General features: G+C 44.0%; 2 protein-coding genes across 8 annotated transcripts in view; one reads left to right on the forward strand and one right to left on the reverse strand.

Annotated features, from left to right (window-relative positions):
• RCCD1 (RCC1 domain containing 1) overlaps positions 1 to 20,144 on the forward strand; it is a 47,576-nt gene that overhangs the window by 21,148 nt on the left and 6,284 nt on the right. Inside the window, exons 7-8 of one of the 4 annotated variants that reach the window (XM_049705802.1) lie at positions 15,613 to 15,738; positions 17,260 to 18,767. The exons of 2 other annotated variants lie outside the window; for them this stretch is intronic. In XM_049705802.1, the coding sequence (XP_049561759.1) occupies positions 15,613 to 15,734 (122 nt within the window). In that variant the 3' untranslated portion in view covers positions 15,735 to 15,738; positions 17,260 to 18,767. Of the gene's footprint in view, positions 1 to 15,384; positions 15,519 to 15,612; positions 15,739 to 17,259; positions 18,768 to 20,144 lie in introns of those variants that run through there. One more of the 4 variants, XM_049705803.1, reaches the window with a different exon arrangement.
• Positions 2,256 to 20,144, reverse strand: part of PRC1 (protein regulator of cytokinesis 1) — a 29,278-nt gene continuing 11,389 nt past the window's right edge. Inside the window, exons 2-14 of one of the 4 annotated variants that reach the window (XM_004278272.3) lie at positions 19,242 to 19,374; positions 18,767 to 18,889; positions 17,083 to 17,316; positions 16,833 to 17,003; positions 15,463 to 15,612; positions 15,010 to 15,157; positions 14,068 to 14,204; positions 11,725 to 11,820; positions 10,501 to 10,647; positions 10,171 to 10,281; positions 6,971 to 7,081; positions 5,348 to 5,524; positions 2,256 to 3,444 (exon numbers count right to left, since the gene is read on the reverse strand). In XM_004278272.3, coding sequence (XP_004278320.1) covers positions 3,373 to 3,444; positions 5,348 to 5,524; positions 6,971 to 7,081; positions 10,171 to 10,281; positions 10,501 to 10,647; positions 11,725 to 11,820; positions 14,068 to 14,204; positions 15,010 to 15,157; positions 15,463 to 15,612; positions 16,833 to 17,003; positions 17,083 to 17,316; positions 18,767 to 18,889; positions 19,242 to 19,374 — 1,810 coding nt within the window. In that variant the 3' untranslated portion in view covers positions 2,256 to 3,372. The remainder of the gene's footprint in view (positions 3,445 to 5,347; positions 5,525 to 6,970; positions 7,082 to 10,170; positions 10,282 to 10,500; positions 10,648 to 11,724; positions 11,821 to 14,067; positions 14,205 to 15,009; positions 15,158 to 15,462; positions 15,613 to 16,832; positions 17,004 to 17,082; positions 17,317 to 18,766; positions 18,890 to 19,241; positions 19,375 to 20,144) is intronic. The other 3 variants (XM_033402866.2, XM_049705788.1, XM_049705789.1) reach the window with 3 other exon arrangements.

Raw genomic sequence — 20,144 nt, forward strand, 5'->3', positions numbered from 1 at the left:
TATTTCCACTATTTTATCTTCCAGATTACTTATCCGTTCTTCTGCCTCAGTTATTCTGCTATTGATCCCATCTAGAGTATTTTTCATTTCATTTATTGTGGTGTTCATCATTGTTTGTTTCATCTTTAGTTCTTCTAGGTCCTTGTTAAATGTTTCTTGCATTTTGTCTATTCTATTTCCAAGATTTTGGATCATCTTTACTATCATTATTCTGAATTCTTTTTCAGGTAGACTGCCTATTTCCTCTTCATTTGTTAGGTCTGGTGGGTTTTTATCTTGCTCCTTCATCTGCTGTGTGTTTTTCTGTCTTTTCATTTTGCTTACCTTACTGTGTTTGGGGTCTCCTTTTTGCAGGCTGAAGGTTCGTAGTTCCTGTTTTTAGTGTCTGTCCCCAGTGGCTAAGGTTGGTTCAGTGGGTTGTGTAGGCTTCCTGGTGGAGGGGACTAGTGCCTGTGTTCTGGTGGATGAGGCTGGATCTTGTCTTTCTGGTGGGCAGGTCCACATCTGGTGGTGTGTTTTGGGGTGTCTGTAGACTTATTATGATTTTGGGCAGCCTCTCTGCTAATGGGTGGGGTTGTGTTCCTGTCTTGCTAGTTGTTTGGCATAGGATGTCCAGCACTGTAGCTTGCTGGTCGTTGAGTGAAGCTGGGTGCTGGCGTTGAGATGGAGATCTCTCGGAGATTTTCGCCGTTTGCTATTATGTGCAGCTGGGAGGCCTCTTGTGGACCAGTGTCCTGAAGTTGGCTCTCCCACCTCAGAGGCACAGCACTAACTCCTGGCTGCAGTACCAAGAGCCTTTCATCCACACGGCTCCTTAATTTGGGATGATTCCTTGTCTATTCAGGTATTCCACAGATGCAGGGTACATCAAGTTGATTGTGGAGCTTTAATCTGCTGCTTCTGAGGCTGCTTTCCCTTTCTCTTCTTTGTTCTCACAGCTCCCAGGGGCTCAGCTTTGGATTTGGCCCCGCCTGTGCATGTAGGTCGCCGGAGGGCGTCTGTTCTTTGCTCAGACAGGACGGGGTTAAAGGAGCCGCTGATTCGGAGGCTCTGGCTCACTCAGGCCGGGGGTAGGGAGGGTCATGGAGTGCAGGGCGAGCCTGCGGCGGCAGAAGCCGGCATGATGTTGTGCCAGCCTGAGGCGCGCCGTGCATTCTCCCAGGGGAGTTGTCCCTGGATCCCGAGACCCTGGCAGTGGCGGGCTGCAAGGATCCCCAGAAGGGGGGTGTGGATAGTGACCCGTGTTCGCACACAGGCTTCTTGGTGGCGGCAGCAGCGGCCTTAGCGTCTCATGTCTGTCTCTGGGGTCCGCACTTTTAGCCGCGGCTCGTGCCTGTCTCTGGAGCTCCTTTAAGCAGTGTTCTTAATCCCCTCTTCTCGCACACCAGGAAATAAAGAGGGAAGAAAAAGTCTCTTGCCTCTTCAGCAGGTCCAGACTTTTCCCGGACTCCCTCCCGGCTAGCCGGACTCCCTCCCGGCTAGCCGCGGTGCACTAACGCCCTGCAGGCTGTGTTCACGCCGCCAACCCCAGTCCTCTCCCGGCGCTCTGACTGAAGCCCGAGCCTCAGCTCCCAGCCCCGCCCACCCCGGCGGGGAGCAGACAAGCCTCTCAGCTGGTGAGTGCCGGTAGGCCCTGATCCTCTGTGCTGGAATCTCTCCGCTTTGCCCTCTGCACCCCTGTTGCTGTGCTCTCCTCCGCGGCTCCGAGGCTCCCCGCCTCCGCCACCCGCAGTCTCCGCCCGCGAAGGGGCTTCCTAGTGTGTGGACACTTTTCCTCCTTCACCGCTCCCTCCTGCTGGTGCAGGACCTGTCCCTATCCTTTTGTCTCTGTTTATTTTTTTCTTTTGCCCTACCCAGGTACGTGGGGGGTTTCTTGCCTTTTGGGAGGTCTGAGGTCTTCTGCCAGCATTCAGTAGGTGTTCTGTAGGAGTTGTTCCACGTGTAGATGTATTTCTGGTGTATCTGTGGGGAGGAAGGTAATCTCCGCGTCTTACTCTTCCGCCATCTTCCCGGAAGTCCGTGAATTCCCTCAGCCTCTTTATACATCAGGATTTAGGCTTTTTATTCCTCTCAAAAAACCTTTTTTCTCAGAATAAGAGATGTTCTTAATTTAGAAACACTCAAAAGAATGTGAAAATCAATCATACTCCTGACTAAAAATTTCTTGTATGTTCTTTTAGTCTTTTCTGTTTTCCACAGACAAAAACCAACCAAAAAGTGACATGGGGAACAATGAAAACACACACCACAGTATATATCTTTGAAATATAAGTATACACATTTTAATTTATTTTTAAGAATATTTATATTTTAAAATCAGGACATTTATACGTATGCCTAAACAGCATGGCTGACAAAGACCAAATCCACACTGGTAAGCTTCCAAGAACCATTTACTGTGCTGACTGACAGTAGTGCTGGTGCAGGCAGACGGAGAATAAATAATAGTGCTTTGGGGAGCACAGTAGTGATTGATACATAGGGTAGGTAAAGAAGGAGCCTCATCGTGGACGCTACAGCATGCAGCTCCCAGTACTGATTGATATGTGCAAAGTTCCAGATCTCCATGACAGAAACAGCCCAACCCATCCAAACAGCCTCCCAACTTGGCTGGCAAGTGCAGAGGGTGGAGGAACTCAGGCACAGGGGGCACAGGGATGGGGAACTGGACCCAGAGAAAAACTGAAGAGGCAGAGTTCAGACAAGTACGTGTGTTCACACACATACCCCCACAGCACTGGCCTATATAACAAAACTGTACACAATTTAACAAAGGTGCTCCCAGCCTCCCTGTCACCTCTTTGGCAGTGAGTCAGGCCATCCCAACTTCTGACACACAGACATCTTCATCAGGAGGAAGGCTGTCCTGTGTGGTGGGGACAGGCCTTTAGGTGAGAGCAAAGCTACTGAAGCTATAGCATTAACTGAATATCCCTAAACAAAAAAAGGTGTTAATTGCTAATTATAAGTGTACAAGCCCAAAACTGCTTCATGTCCCATACCCCAAGCTTGGGCATAGTCAATCATTTAACTACACAATGGTGAAGTAAAACAAGCCCTTGATCATGCTTTAGCAAGTACAATTACGGGGTAGGGAAAGAAATTAGGTTCCATATGCTAAAATTTACACTTACTGCTATGAACTATGTTTTAATGTATTTCTTGAGTCAAAATAAAACCAAGTGTTTAAGGACGTACTAAGCTTATGATGGACTCTCATCTGTAACTCATTCACTTCTGTAAGTTAGGCCCATGGTAATGGAACCTGTCCAGGCTTTCAAGCACATCTAAACTGAAGAAACATTAAAGCCACCCCTGTATAATTAGGCACAGGGCATAGGAAACCTCAGCTGGATGACTGATCAGGGCTTCTCAGGACTGGATGTTGGTTGAATTGAGGATTCGAGAAGTAGCATCAGATTTGGAAGCCTTTGAAAGTTCTCGCTGTTGAAAAATAAATAACATCAGTGGCATTACTGTCCCCTCTCATGCATGCCCTGCCCTTGTAAGCACAGGTGAGTGTCAGCATACAGCCCAGCACAGGCTGTGTTAGGAACAAAAGGGGAGGGACTCTGAACACCTTAGTCACAGATTAAGCATGTGCACATATGCCCCTTGATTCCTTTCCTCAGCCAGTCCATTCTATTAAAACCTCACAGAAGAGAAATCCCTTATACTTCACAAAGTACTCTCTGAGTTGTCAAGCTAGGTAGGCAACAAGCTTTGGTCTTTTGAACCCTTTAGGAAACAATGGGCCAGAACATGTATCTACCAATCCCTGGGGCTGAGGGCCTTGTAACCTGCTGGTGATTTGATCTCATGCTGGAGCACATGGTATAGAAGCAGAAGACAGAGCAGGAATGACCACTGAGAAAGGACAGATGTTAGTAGAGGTTAGTCTACTGGCTTCAGTGCTGCCTGGTGGAGTCTACCAGCCATAGCAACCAAAACCAGAAGAATCTCCCTCGGCTTAGCCAGAGAGAAACAGATATTTATAAGCAGCAAGTGGGTGAAGTGGGCTTGGCTGAGCAAACAAAAGAGAAAGCTGGACTCTGTCCAGCAATCAGCTAGCCAGAGTGACAAATACCCACCTTCTTTCTATAGGTAGAACCACCTCTGTCAAGTAACTTGACAAAAGTAAAAGAATATAAAGCTAGCTTCAGTGCTCAAAATGAACAATAGCCTTGGGCAGCCGTCACATTCTCCATCACTGCAGCAAGAGAGTCAATGCCCTAGGCTTTAACTCAGTATCCCCCACAAAGGTGAGGGGCAGGCTCACCTCTCAACAGCTAGATACTGAGGGAAGACAGAACACATTGTTAAGGAAAGCGCACTGCAGTTAAGTGTTGGTAAATGTGGAGTACGTTACTAGGAGCTGAAGAGCATTGTGGGAAAAAATTACTTTCTTCCAGTGCCTCATATATGCTTTAGCAGCTCAATGTGGTAGAAAATAGGCAAAGGCAAAGAAATGAGCATTGGCTAGCTCAGAGTAGACAGAAAGGTGGCAGTTCAGCTCTGAGGGGTTAGTAAGACATATACTCCAGGAAGTAATCAGCACGCAGGCCAAGAACCTCATAGGCAGCACACAGCTGGGGCTCCCCTCCCCACGTGGTGGGGCCTCTATTCCTTGCAGCACATTGGAGGCCTTTAATGTCACAACTGGGGAGGGTGAAAGTTTTCTGTTGTGAAATAACATGATAAAAAAACTTTGCCTGACTTTAGATGGGGCTGAGAATCCAATTCAAGTCTGAACAAGTTAATCAGCAGGTTAGTCAGTCTGTTGGGAACTTAAGCCAGATATTTATTATTTCTGAAGTCCGTATTAGGAATTCCTGCTTCCTTTGTTAAAAAAAGGTTTTATGATAGTACAGCTGAGATTATTGGTTAGTGTAGCCCTGTGCCCAGATGGGAATGAAGCCAGCAGATGACAGATCAGTCTGGAAAAGGGACATGGGACATGCAGGGGTTGCCATACAGACCTGAAGCCCAACAGTGGAGCTGTCAGAGAGGGATGGATCCTTTTAAGAACAAAGAATTGAGACAATTACCAAGAACTCCACCAAGAGAGCACCAGGGCAGTGATGAGAAGGTTCACCTCCTGCAGCCAGGGAGTGGTATTTCTTAAGCAGAAGGATCCAGGTTAAATGTCTGCTTGCTGCTGCCGTCTTTCTTCCTATACACCACCCTTAAACCACCCCCACCTCATGCCATGGTCAAGTCAGGAAAGGGATTCTCAGCCTCCAAAGAACTGTCCTAACTAATAGCCTGGGTGCCCTTGGGAAGATACCCACTCTGCCCCAACTGTGTGCTCCCCAGGGACTGGTAGATATTAGAAAAGGTGAATTACCGCAAACTCAGAATAGGTGCTGGCAACAGAATTAATGCTGAAGTTGCGCCGTGGGGGGGCCGAGGCAGGGTACCCACCGCTGAGGATGCTGCCATTGAGCTCCAGGTTCTCCTTGTTGGCTCCACGCTTGAGGCCACGGGGTGTTTTTTTCCCCGAACAGGTGGAAGTGGTGACTGGCTGTAGAGAAAAGAAAGATCGACCAATGTATCATCCTTATAATGACCACATACACAAATTATCAAAGGCTGATACCATCTTTATATTATTCGTGTGTCTGTAATCCTATACTTCTGGCCTTTTTTTTTTTTTTTTGCGGTACGCGGGCCTCTCACTGTTGTGGCCTCTCCCGTTGCGGAGCACAGGCTCTGGACGCGCAGGCTCAGCGGCCATGGCTCACGGGCCCAGCCGCTCCGCAGCATGTGGGATCTTCCTGGACCAGGGCACGAACCCGTGTCCCCTGCATTGGCAGGCACACTCTCAACCACTGTGCCACCAGGGAAGCCCTGGCTTATTTTATTTTTAAAATTTTTACCTTTTGGCCACGCCGTGCGGCATGTGGGATCTTATTCCCCAGCCAGGGATCAAACCCACGCCCCCTGCATTGGAAGCATGGCGTCCCAACCACTGGACCACCAGGGAAGTCCCTACTTTTGGTTTAAAAACATACAAATTCTTAATGATCTGCAGAACCCTTATCTTGAGCATAGTCGGTAAAATACCTGAAAGATTGAACACATTTTAGCACACACTCCTCACTCCCTCCTTGGGTGAGAGTACCTATCTGCATCTAGTTGTCCAGCGTCACTGGGCTGGAACCCACATGCAAGGACCTCGCTCAGTAGCAACTGAAGACCAGGCTTTGAACTGAGCCTATGGAGACTCTTCAGTTTCCCAGTCACATCCCAGTGCTTCTCGTGATACCGGACTGAGCTCAAAATGACCATTCTCTTCTCTCATTTAGTTTTTGACAGATTAGCTAGCTTACATCTGTCAACTTTCAGCATCTCAATGATAACCGAATCCAGGGATCTTAGAAACTGGAACAAGTTAGGTGGGGCCCTGTATGGCTGAACCATACTGAGTCCTTTTTGTCAGCTCCATCTTAGGCCTACAGTCCCATCCCCTCCCCTTCCTGCATGACTGAGCTTCAGCTTACAAGGAATGAGGCCAAGCCAGATAAGTTCCCTATCAACTTTGACCCTTGCCTTCATCTGATAAAAAAACTGGAAGAATGCCTTTTGCTGATGTAGATGATTAATGGTCTTGAGACCCTGGCAGGAGGAAAACCACCCAGTTCCTGTCACTACAGATGTGCTTCTCCCTAGTAGTCAGATTCTATTTTTAGCTTTGGCCCCCTTAAATCCCCCAGTATCTCTTTCGCGCTTGAGTGCAGCTGCAAATGCCTCTGGGTCACTGTCTGCCCGATCCTGCCTGTATGCAAGTTACCCACAATAAACTTCATAATTGCACTTTATGAAGCTGCCTGCTTTGTTTTTAGGCCTCAAAGTTCCTTCTCAGTCCAGAGGACAGTATTCAATCTCTCCACCTCCCAGCAATCCCCGAGTACATAGGTTGGGGCAGTGTCGGGGATGTGCTTGTACACAGAGCATACTAAATACTAACCTTGCTGCCAGAAGGTGGAAGGCGAGACACAGGGGAGCGGCAGACTGTCCCCGAAAAGACAGGCCGAATGCTGCTGTTGGCCGTAGCATTGGACACAGTGGTAGTGTTCAGCTAAGGAGAAGAACACAGATTATTACTTATTTATTTTTTTTTGCGGTACACGGGCCTCTCACTGTTGTGGCCTCTCCCGTTGCAGACAGAGCACAGGCTCTGGACGCGCAGGCTCAGCGGCCATGGCTCACAGGCCCAGCCGCTCCGCAGCATGTGGGATCTTCCCGGACCGGGGCTTGAACCCGTGTCCCTTGCATTGGCAGGTGGACTCTCAACCACTGTGCCACCAGGGAAGCCCGAACACAGATTATTGATGTGAGATGACGTGCTTAGCAGCCCATCCCTACACTACAGAGAGTGAGGGTGGGAAGCAGTCTAAGACAGTTTTTACGGTGAAGAGCTTTGAGGACACCTGTGAAAAGCGTTCAGTGTTCCATAAAATGGGACAACCATTTTGTTTCCAAAAGTTAAACAGACAACTATCATAAGATCCAGCCATATCATTCTTGGGTACTTACCCAAGAGAAATGAAAGCATATATCCATACAAAGACTTACATATAAATATTTATAGCAGCTTTATGTGTAGCAGCCAGATAACTAGAATTAAGCCAAATATCCATCAACACAGGCAACTAGATAAGCAAACTGTGGTATATACGTCCAATGGAATACTGTTTAACAATAAAAAGGGGTAACCTACTGATACATGCAACAACAGATGAAAAAAGTCAGACACAGAAGTATACATACTGTATGATTCTATTTATATAAAATGTTAGAAAATGCAAACTAATCAACAGTAACAGAGCAAAGCTGCAGTTGCCAGGAGCTAGTGGGAAGTGGGTGGGGGGAGGGAAGTGGGTGGGGGGAGGGAAATGGGTGGTAAGGGAAGCAAAGAGAAAACAAAGGGGCAAAAGGAAACTTTGGGTGTGATGGGTATGTTCATTGTCTTGATTGTGGTGAGGGTTTCACGGTGCATACATATATTACAGCTTATTAACGGGTACACTTTAAATATTACGTGTCTACTTTATTCAATAAAGCTGTAAGCTTTTTCTTTAATTGGAAAAACTCTAGGTGGATTAAAAACCTTAAATGGGATAGCAAGACTATTCAAATACAAGACACAAACTAGGAAATACAACACAGGAAAATATCTGTGTGCCTCAGGTCCTGGGTAGGTTATTTGCAACTACAAGCCATTAAGAAAACAGGTTGAAAACAGTTTTACTATATTGATATTAATAACTTTTTGTTCATCAACAAAACACCATAAAGAGTAAAAAGACAAGCTACAGGGACTTCCCTGGTGGTGCAGTGGTTAAGACTCTGAGCTACCAATGCAGGGGGCCTGGGTTCGATCCCTGGTTAGGGAACTAGATCCCACATGCATGCCGCAACTAAGAGTTCGCATGCCACAACTAAGGAGCCCACCTGCCATAACTAAGACCTGGCACAACCAAAAAAAAAAGATAAGCTACAGAAGACACACACAAATGCTGGGAAAAGCTATTGTAACACAACTGACAAGGAAATAGCATCCAGAACATACAAAGAATTCCTATAAAATTTGCAAGAAAGAAACAAAATGTTCCAACAGAAAAACTGTCAAAAACTTCTCAGAATAGGAAATCCAGAAGGCTAATGAACATGGCAAAAGGTTCAACTTCATTAGTAATTAGGAAAATGCAAACTAAAAATATGAGACATTACTTCACACCCATCAGATGGGCAAAAATTGTAAAGTCTGAAAATATCACATGTTGGCAAAGATTGGAGCCAGCGTAGCACTCAGGCACTACCACTGGAAGCGTAAATTGTTATAACTGCTTTGGTATCACAGACTGAATGAACAGTGCAGCCAGCACTTGAGAAATGTTTGAATGCAGCACTCTTGAGATCATGGGCCATATCACTTAATCTTTGTGTTCTCAGCATCTAATAGAGAGAGTCTCAAACTTTTAATGAAAACAAACATTTTGGACTTCCCTGATGGCACAGTGGTTAAGGATCTGCCTGCCAATGCAGGGGACATGGGTTCAATCCCTGGTCCGCGAAGATCCCACATGCCACAGACCAACTAAGCCCGTGTGCCACAACTACTGAGCCCATGTGCCGCAGCTACTGAAGCCTGCACGCCTAGAGCCCATGCTCTGCAACAAGAGAAGCCACCACAATGAGAAGCCCGCACACCGCAATGAAGAGTAGCCCCTGCTCACCGCAACTAGAGAAAGCCCACACACAGCAACAAAGACCCAACAGAGCCAAAAAAAAAAAACCAAACTTTTTTCCCCAACGCTTTCTAGAATTTTATAACACATATTTTTAAAATTTCGTCACATTATTTTCCTAATAAAAAATTAACTACCTAATATCAAACAATAGGGAACTAGTTTAGTAAATGACACTATGTCAAAAGTATAGAATATATAGCTAAGAATGAGCATGTTATTTGAAGAAAGTTTGATGCTATGAAAAAAAATCACACCAATACCGACTAGGGAAAAAGCAGAAATCAAAATTATATGTGATCTCTATTTTGTGAAAATACACTATTTTAAAAAGCTTTTTACAGAAGCAGGAAAAACACCAAATAGTCTCATTGGTTCTCCTGGAGTTACATTACAGGTGATTTTTAAAACATTTTATGTGTTATAAAATAATGAGTTGCAAGGGAAAAGGAAAATAATGCTCCACTTCATTTATTAAAGAAACGGTTTTAAAAAAACAAAGGAAGAAAGAAAGAAGGAAGGAAGGAAGAACTCCCTGATTTCCTGCTCTAGAGATTAAGGAGTATTAGGTATCCCCCTTGCCAAGCATGAAAGTCTTCTTTCACATAGTGCCATGGTCACTTGTTGGAATTACAGAATGAACCTCTGAAGGTTCTCATCATTACAAAATGTTGGCAGCTGCTGGCTCCCGAGTTTAATCTGGGACTCATCAAAGCTGGCCACTCCTTGACTGTCACTGTCAAGTCCCTACTCAGGATTGAACTGCAGAATTGCGTTCACACTGTCAAATGGACTCAACCTGGAAGGCTAGAAAAATTCTTTCCCATCTCTGCAGGACAGAAGGCAAGAGATGGACAGAGCCCTAGCCTCAAAAATGCCTCAGACATGGCAGTTCATGCAGCCTCATGTTTATTACCTTGCGCACTTTGCCCGGCGTGCCAGGTGTCAGTCCTCGCCGCTTGTTGGGTGTTCGCGGAGTACTACCATAGAGCATCTCTGTCTCAGTTTGCTTCTTGTTCTTTAGTTGCTATGTGAAAGTCAGAAGCAAGAGTGACAAATCCCAGAAGGAGAACAGGTCTGGGATGGGGGCAGAGGCAGGGCCAGAAATCTAGTGCAAGTCTCTGCACCCAGAGCTAAAAAGAGCTGCCATGAACTACTCCTTATTCAACCAACCTAGAGCCCTGGCAGAGACTCTGGGCTGCTCACTCATGCTGTCTTCTCCTCCTCCCAAACTGGGTTCACTTACTCGTTCCTGCTTGGCTCTCTCTTTCTCCAGTCGGTGCATCTCCCACTGTTCTGTTACATACTCCATGAACTTCTGCCCATTCACCACAAATGCCTTTGAATGCTCCTGTTCCCACATTTCAATCCTTGCTTTCAACTCCTCTTCCAACTGAGACCAGAAACAAGGACATGTTAATTACTTCAAATTTTTGGTGTGAAGCCCAAAAGAAATGATTCTCCCGAAGAATGCCTCCTCCCTCCCCAAAGTATCATTAGCCTGACTTTAGGTAGCTGGACCCACGTGGGAACAGGTTGGAGCGGCCAGAAATCAGTCTTGGGATGGTTCATTCATAATACACATGAAGGTGGGAAAAGGCGAGAACCCAGAGCCTGACCACTATAGCTTTGGCGCCCGAAGTTGGAGGCAGCACTGGGGTAGACCAGCAACGTTAAATACGCAGTGTACACTAGAGCGGCACTATCTGGTCCAATCTGGAATCTACCTCTTACTGGCTGTGAACAGGTAGGCAAGTTACTTAAGTTGTCAGTGCCTCAGTTTCCTCATCTGTAAAAATGGAATTAATAATACCAACCTCTTAAGGATGTTGTGACAATTAATAAATGGAAAGTACTTTGAAACAGTATATGGCACTTAATTCAATAAGTGTTAACTATTATTATTATTATTAAAATAGAGAATAGTAATGAAGTCCAAAGCACTTTCTCAAAAGGTTACAGGCTGAATTATCCCCTGACAAACTCATATGCTGAAGTCTTAATCCCCAGTACCTCAGAATGTGGCTTTACTGGGACACAGAGGTAATTAAGTTAAAATGAGGTCATCAGGGTGGGTCCTAATGCAACATGACTGGTAGCCGAATAAGAAAATGTGGACACGGACACACACAGAAGGAAGGCCACGTGCAGACACAGGGAGAAGACTACTATCTGGAGCCAGGACAGAGGCCTCGGAAGAAAGCAGCCCTGCTGACACCCGGGTCTCAGACTTCGAGCCTCCAGAATTGTGAGAAAGTGAATTTCTGTTGTTTAAACCACCCAGTCTCTGTTACTTTGTTATGGCAGCCCTAAAAAGCTAATAAAACTTGATATTCAGTTGCTTGTACTAGGTAGGCCCAGTATATACTTACTATCCTTTACCTAAGGAAAAACAATTCAACGCAAGAGATATACAAAAAGTGAGGTTTTTGTAGCCAAGCACCAAAAACTCTTTCAGTAACAATATTACCTTAGGGAGTGTTTTTTGGAGCTTGGCTCGCTGCTTTTCTTCTTTTAGAAGATTTCCTCCACGATTTGTAAATCGACTTGGATCTGAAGCCTTTCTCTGTGAAAAATACATTTTAATTAGAGTGAACCCCGGACAGTCAGACCAGTCACTTCTGCTAAGAATCCTCACTCTCATAAACAGATACATATTTTTAGGGAGACTTCAGAGTTTTGCATTCCCATCCACTTTTAGCAGTGAGAAATCGTGGCTTTCTAAGGCAGGGAGTGGGGTGTGAACACTCTGAGGCATATGCAAGATCATACACTGGGGTACAGGAAAACTAGTGTTTCCTTTTTAGTCTAAAAAGTAAGACAGGCTTTAATATTTAATGCATTTAATTTAAGGCTCCCTTCCTGGGTTCAGATGTCACCAACAGGAAATGGGGTATGCGGAAGGACAAGGGGGAGGTCTACACTCAGAGGGTTTGGTGGTGGTACCCCTACTTGGCCACTCACTTCCAGCATATTGAGACAATGCAGCTTAAATGTGCTCAGTTAAGGGGTTTATAGATAATCTGGTTTTTATTAAATTAACCCTCACAAAATGGACAAAAAATGTAAAATGTTAGGGTTCTTATTCTTTTTAACTTTTCTGTTTTTTGTTATTCTACAATGTATACAGTATATCAGAACAGTAATATAAGTGTATAATTTGTAAATGTAAATTAGGTGAATACACTAAAAAACGGGACAGATAATCAGAAAAGTTTAGAAACAATCTTGACAATTTGGGGGCCAAACTGATAAATTCTATTTCCTTTCCAGACTGCTTGATTATAAGCAACAACTAAAAGGAATGGTAATTAGTTTCTTATTTTTTCTTAAATACTAGCATGTAAACAAGGGTCGCTTATTTGGCTCTTTACTGCCTTTATGTGTGTGTGTGTGTGTGTGTGCGCGCACACATGTTTTTTTTTACACTGAAGTATAGTTGATTTCCAGTATAAGTCTCAGGTGTACAACACAGTGATTCACAATTTTTGAAGTTTATACTCCATTTATAGTTATTATAAAATATTAGCTACATTCCATGCTGTACAATATATCCTCGTAGCTTATTTATTTTATACATAATAGTATGTACTTCTTAAACCCCTACCCCTTTATTGCCCCTCCCCCCGGTAACCATTAGTCTGTTCTCTGTATCTGTGAGTCTGTTTCTTTTTTGTTATATTCACTAGTTTTATTTTCTAGATTCCACATATAAGTGGTATCATACAATATTTGCCTTTCTCTGAGTTATTTCACTAAGCATAATACCCTATAGATCCATCCATGTTGTTGCAAAAGGCAAAATTTAATTCTTGTTTATGGCTGAGCTCTTCACTGACTTTTATTACTCCTTGCTTTCAACCAGAAGTAAGAGGTAACTGAGGACTAGAACACTTGCTCTTAAACAGCTGTGAGCTCTCACAGTTTTTTCCACTTCTGAGTCCTAGTTTCTTGCCTGGAAACTTGAAGGAGTTAAACTCCGGATTCTCTAAAGGCCTGTTCAAGCTCTAATAGGACGAGTATGAACCTGAGAGTGAGTCTCCTTGAATTTCGTGCCCAAGGTGCCTCACTTGCCTCGCCCTAGTCCCAGTTCTGAGCTCTAAAATGCTCTAAGGGAATCGACTCGTGCTAAGTCTATCAAAACAAAAGGAATTCAGAGTACACAAATGTGCCCCAAATACCCAGGCAATTTTCTAATAACAAAAGTTGGAAGAGTACAGAATGTTAGTTGCCTGCCTCAACATCCATTTTTCTCTCCTTCCTTAGTAACAGAGCCTGAATTTATCTGCGATAGTGATTCTCCCAGCCTCGCCAGTAGTTGGTGTGGCATTTAAGCAGAAGTGCTGTGAAAAGAGCCTGGGAAAACCTCTTAGAGGGGGTGGAGGGGCAATGCCTTCTGTGTTCCCTCCTCCACCACACTGACTGAAACGCTATGGTGGGAGCTCTAGAACCACCCTGGACCGGAAGATAAGATCCACCCCTTAGTGGTAAAGGAGCTATGAGCTGGAGAAGCCTGGGACCCCCTGACTGTGGAATAGCCATACCTGCCTTGCACTGCCTACCTTTAGACTTCCTTTATGCAAGAAACTTCAACCTTATTGAAGGCATTAATTTTGGGGTTTTCTCTTACATGTTTCTGCATATAAGCTTGACAAATACAGATGGGTTAGCAGTAGTTTACAGACTTAATGATAAAGATGGTATTAGAAACCTGGTCAAGAGCAAAGGAAACAGGCCTCTGACTCTATACAGGGGACGCTTTCTTAACACTTCACTGTACTCTAAGGAAAACAGACAAAAACTAAGGCAGTACCTCGAACTCTAAGAAAAGCTTCCAGCTTTCTTCCCACTTCTGGACACCTTCAAAGAGTTCTTTGTGAACCTCATAGTAGTTTCTTAACTGCACAATCTCGGCATCATGGAGCTGAAGCAGATTTTCTGTATAGTCCTCTGCAAGATATAGGCCCAGTAGTTTTAAAAAATCCCTCTAGTGTTTAGTATCCCAATTTATACTAATCCTTCATCCCCCTAAAATGGAAACAGAATTTTCTTCCTTACAGTAAAAATGACACACAAGTAAGTGTATGTTGTGGATAATAAAAGCCAGGTTTGTCCCAATCAGGCTGGTGGGACTAGAGACTAAGGGACTAGGGTGTGGACTAAAAGGACTAAGATTCTCAAAACTCTGTCATCTCTTGCCTTGTCTTAGGTTTCTTTCATATTCTTCCTTTCCACCCTGCCCAACAGAGGGCTGAGTCACAGAAAATGTACAAAAATGTTGAATTTAGTAAAGATGGCTTCATCTTTATATTCAGTTCAGGTCAGACTAGAATTCCATTGGGCCCTGGGGTCATACCTCGTGGGCTCAAATGTGGGCTCTGCCATTTACCTATTGTGTGTCTCTGGGTTAAGTTGTTCAACATTTATGTGCCTCAGTGTCCTCATCTCTTGACATGAGAATTAAGTCAGATAATCCTGTTAAGAGTCTGACATTGCGCCTGGCACAGAGTAAGCTCCTGCTAAATTTGAGCTTCACAACTACATGCTACAGAGATATTCTGCTTCAGAAACCAAGAGATCCCTTATTTCCCAATAGCATTTGCAAATGCTTATTTGAACAGGAATGGCAGTTTATGCTGAATGGCCTGGAAAGGTAGCAATGTCTGTTCAGTAGAGGAAATACTTCCCAGTGAATGTCTGCACTTGTAAAAGACAAGTGAGCAGGCCACATGAAGAGCGACACTTCTGTACGAACCAGAATAGTAAGGGGCAAAAGCTTGTCTCTGCTCCTGGCTATAAAAACACTGGTCCCAGTACTGAGCCAGCTCCACTCGTATTGCCTCAATCACTTTCTTCATGTTTTGCATTTTCAGTTCTTCCAACCGATCCACTTCTAATTGCAGCTAAAACAAAGAGACCTGTTAAAAGTGCTTGTCATACTTGTATATTCACGTAGGTTTGCAAAATATTTTCCCCCTTTTTAATAAAATTACAATACAAAACCACAGAGGTAAGTCAACACTCTTTATAACGATGATATCATAGGAGCCAGAAATCTAAGAAACATACGCGAAAGATAAAAGATGAGCAGGCTACTGCCACTCTTTTCTGACGCTTGTCTTAAAAACAGGCTCACTCAAGGCAGAAGCTGGTAAAGACATCAGACTCGACACCAAAATGCTGACCCAGCGCCCTTTGGGTTTCTTACCGCTTTCCGGACCTTGGCCTTTGACCCAGTCATAACTGTGGCCACAGCTTCTCTCTCTTCTGCAGGTATTTGCAACCTATCCCAGAGTTCTCGTATCTGAGCACGCAGCCCCTCACACACTGCTTCGTTTTGTGATTTTCGCATTTCCAGCTGTAGCAAGGAAAGCCAGTGGTTATAGCAAAGACAGCAGCACAGAGAAAACTGGCCCTCTGGCCTCCTACAGAGACACATCTGTACCCACATGGAGAAGAAGCACTTTTACAAGACTGTGAAGAGGTGTGTTTTCATGACTTCTGAAAACAAACTGTAAGGCTGTCATTATGGTAGGGTCTCAGACCCCAAGAATTAGGATTCAAATTTTTAATTAAAAAAAATTTTGGGGGGCTTCCCTGGTGGCACAGTGGTTGAGAGTCCGCCTGCCGATGCAGGGGACATGAGTTCGTGCCCTGGTCCAGGAAGATCCCACATGCCGCAGAGCGGCTAGGCCCGTGAGCCATGGCCGCTGAGCCTGCACGTCCGGAGCCTGTGCTCCGCAACGGGAGAGGCCACAACAGTGAGAGGCCCACGTACAGCAAAAAAAAAAAAAAAAAAAAAAAATTTTCAATTAAACACTAAGCTAATTCAAATGACTATTATTATTTCATCCAAAAACCTCAATTTCAGGGGATTTCCCTCATGGTCCAGTGGGTAAGACTCCCTGCTCCCAATGTAGGGGGCCAGGGTTCGATCCCTGGTCAGGAAACTAGATCCCGCATGCATTCCGCAACTAAGAGTCCACATGCTGCAACTAAGGAATCCACAGGCCGCAACTAAAAAAGATCCTGCGTGCCACAACAAAGACCCAGTGCAGCCTAAATGAATGAATGAATAAACATTTAAAAAAAAACTCAATTTCACATTCTCAGAGCTATATATAAATTAAGGTTTTTGTTTAAAAAAAATCAAGGTTGTGTTTCAAATAATACTATTGTCTTTTTTTATTTGGCTGCATTGGGTCTTCATTGCTGCATGCAGGCTTTCTCTAGTTGTGGCTAGAGGGAGCTACTCTTCATTGCAGTGCGAGGGCTTCTCATTGTGGTGGCTTCTCTTGTTGCAGAGCATAGTCTCTAGGCGCGCAGGCTCAGTAGTTGTGGCTGGCAGGCTCTAGAGCGCAGGCTCAGTACTTGTGGCGCATGGGCTCAGTTGCTCCGCGGTACATAGGATCTTCCCGGACCAGGGATCGAACCCGTGTCCCCAGCACTGGCAGGTGGATTCCTAACCACTGGGCCACCAGGGAAGCCCTATCTCATTATCTTAAAGGAAAAAGCTGCAGTTTTCTCAGATTGCTGGATACTATGGAGATCCCAGGCCATAATTTGAGTAGACATTACCTGCTGTAGCAACTTCTGTAGTGTTGCAATATTTTCCAAAGATAAACAAAAGGCATCTTCATCTTCACAGACCACATCTCTTTCAAAGCTTGTGTCTGGTGTGTGTTCTAATTCTTCCATACACAGTATGATCTGTCTCTTTATGTTGACGAACTCCTCATGCCTAGATGCCTATTAAAAAAAAAAAAAAGATTACAAGATACCTAGAGGAAAGTCAAATGACTTTTAGGAACTATGAATGTAAGCACACCTTTGTTTCCCTCAGAGTTGCCACGTGTTGTCTAAACTGGCTCAGCTCTTCTAAGCTGGGAACTGAGGTGCTGTCAATGTCATAGTGGGGCGTGCAAAGAATTTCACACAGTTCTTGATCTTGTTCTTGAAGTAGTTTCAGTTCTTGTTTTCTCTCCTTTTTCTGTTTTCTCATCAGTTCTACCTGAGTGCGCAAATCCTTTTCTAGCTGCAAGATGGTCGTCTCTCCTTCTTCCTATATGAGACAATGTACTATTGTGTTAAGGTTCCAAGCGGATTTCTTCAAAGGAAGAGAAGACAACGAAAGAGGACTAGGATGACAGACTTTTAGTTAAACTTACAAATAAATCAACTTACAGCTAACAGAATATGGCACAAAGAGGGTCCCCTAACAAAGGTCCCCAGTAAGGAAAGGTACCAGGGCACTTTTACAAGAGGTAAAAATTGGTTGAAAAGCTTATTTTGAATTAGCTACAGGGTAGTATATTTAGCTCCTAACTAAATGTTTACCCCAATAATCCTAAACATCACTCAACCAATAAAAATCAATTTAGTACTCCTTGCTCTACTCCTAACTGATAAGCAGGAGAAAAAACAAGTGGCAGTTATGTCCTATAAATTTTATTCAACATTGGTGAACTAAGAACTGTCATATAATTTAAGGGAGATGTACCACTGTATATCTAACTTCTCACCCAATTTCATATTGAAAATTAAAAAAAAAAGACTAAAGAAACTATTTGTCCAAAATCAATGATATTTATGCCATTTGTGTTGATTTCAGGAAGCTCTACTGATGTCACAGTCTGCCTGACTGTTCTTGGCTACCAGAAATGAATTAGCCTTAACCCTTTAGACAGTCTCCTCCTCCTAGGCTGACTCCACTGAGATACCCAGGCAGTTCTTTCTGTAACAGGGAGAGGGACCTGAGACCTTATTGGTACCACATTAGCCACTGTGTGCTGTCCTTGCACCCACATCTATTCTAATTACCTTCCCAATCTCCACGTTTGTCTTCATTTTTATGATCCCAACACTGTTTTTACCAGTTCTAACCAGGGATATGTTTTGGGGTCCCTCTGTCATTCATGTCATGCTTGCTGGTGTCCTCATTTAAGTCCGATTTGTGCTGGACCACAGGACAGCAACCTCTCAGCAAGGTACACAGACAAACATGGCATGCCCTGAATTTGACTATGCTCTCTTGATATTCCAGCTGTGGAGACATCTCTTCTCAAGTGGCCATTCTGGCTAGTTCAGTGATTTGTAGCTTTCGGGTATGAAAAAATCCACAGAGGCAGGTTTTTTGGGTAACTTTTCCTTATATCACTAGTCACTTTTGTATCCTAAGTAGTTCTCTTCATTTTCTTTCAAAGAAAGAATGGAATGATATCATCTATGCCTAGCTCAGAGTTCAAAAAAATTTTTGTGTCCTACAAATTGATAGAGGCTTGTTTTTGATTAAAACATTTCAACACTTAGCTGCTTCACCTCTCAACAGGGCAACTCTTCACATAAGTGAAAACTGCTTTGCTGGAACCAAGTAACTAGGCAGCACATTTTTCCCATTTCTCATGTCCAGTATCAGCCCTACAAGGAAACTTTCCACCTGTAGCCCCAAATCAAAGTTCTTCCCTAAATCTCAGACCCAGGCAGGATCGATCCCCTGACACCCTGCCATGTACCTGAAATGGCTCGACATGTAGCTCACTGCACAGAGTGTTCAGCTCTTTTTGGCAGATGGCTATGCTTTTGATGAGCCTTTCCTTCAGGCTTTCCTCTTCAGCAATCATCATATCCAGGAGGTCCTACGAGAGATGAAACAGTCCCATAAAAGTTTTGGGTGTTTTCCCCATTGGCCTCAAACAACGAACAACACCAAAACCCTCATAATTTCAAATTTTAAAGGAAGAACTTAAACAAAACCAGGACTTCCCTGGCGGTCCAGTGGTTAAGATTCTGTGCTCCCAATGCAGGGGCACAGGTTCAATCCCTGGTTGGGGAACTAGGATCCTATATGCTGCACGGCGCGGCCAAAACAAACAAAAAACCAGGAGGAGCCTGTGACATCCTAGTGTCACTTCTATATGCTATCTTAGATGAGACACCAACATCCTTACCCCTGTCCCACTACAAAGAGATCAGTATTACTCAACTCACCTTGATATGCTTCTTTACAACCTCAGTTCTTTGTAACCGCTGGTCCTCTGGAATCCCAATCAATTCCCATATTTCCCGAAGGTGATTCAGGGCTTTCTGTAGACATACTATGGACTCCTCTGCCAGCACCTCACTAAAAAGCAAAAGAGAACCAGCTACATGAGCCACTGCCTCCAGACTAAAAGCAGTATTTACAGAAACTAAACAAACTAGTTTCGCAGTGGGCTCAAGGATAAAACAAATTGAAAACAAGCATTCAGCTTAACTCATCTTGAACACTCCCCTATCCTTCTGCCTCCAAACACCAAAACACTGGCAAAGCAAAATCCAGTATCATATTATCAATTCAGTGTGGAAATTCAATCTTCTGAATAATACTCAGAATCTGGACTTTGATCAATGATTCTACCTATGGCAGTACAATACAGAATTTTAAATGCTTTTATTAAAGAAAAAACAAACAAAAATGTCAGGTCCTATAAAATAGCTGGCAATTTAGTTACTCATTTTTTTCCCTTCCTGTTTTTCTAAGCTATAATTGACATATATAGCACTGTATAAGTTTAAGGTGTACAGCATAATGATTTGATTTACATACATCATGAAGTAATTATCACAATAAGTTTAGTAAACATCCATCATCTCATATAGGTACAAAATTAAAGAAATAGAAAAAAAATTTTTTTGCCTGTGATGAGAACTCATAGGGTTTACTCTCTTAACAACTTTCATAAGTAACATACAGTGGTGCTGGGACTTCCCTGGTGGTCCAGTGGATAAGGCTCGGCACTCCCAGTGCAGGGGGCCCAGGTCAGGGAACTAGATCCCAAGTGCATGCCGCAGCTAGGAGTCCACATGCTGCAACTAAAGATCCTGCATGCCTCAAGAAGACCCGGCGCAGCC

The sequence above is a fragment of the Orcinus orca genome, chromosome 2 (assembly GCF_937001465.1).
Source record: "Orcinus orca chromosome 2, mOrcOrc1.1, whole genome shotgun sequence".
Lineage (NCBI taxonomy): Eukaryota > Metazoa > Chordata > Mammalia > Artiodactyla > Delphinidae > Orcinus > Orcinus orca.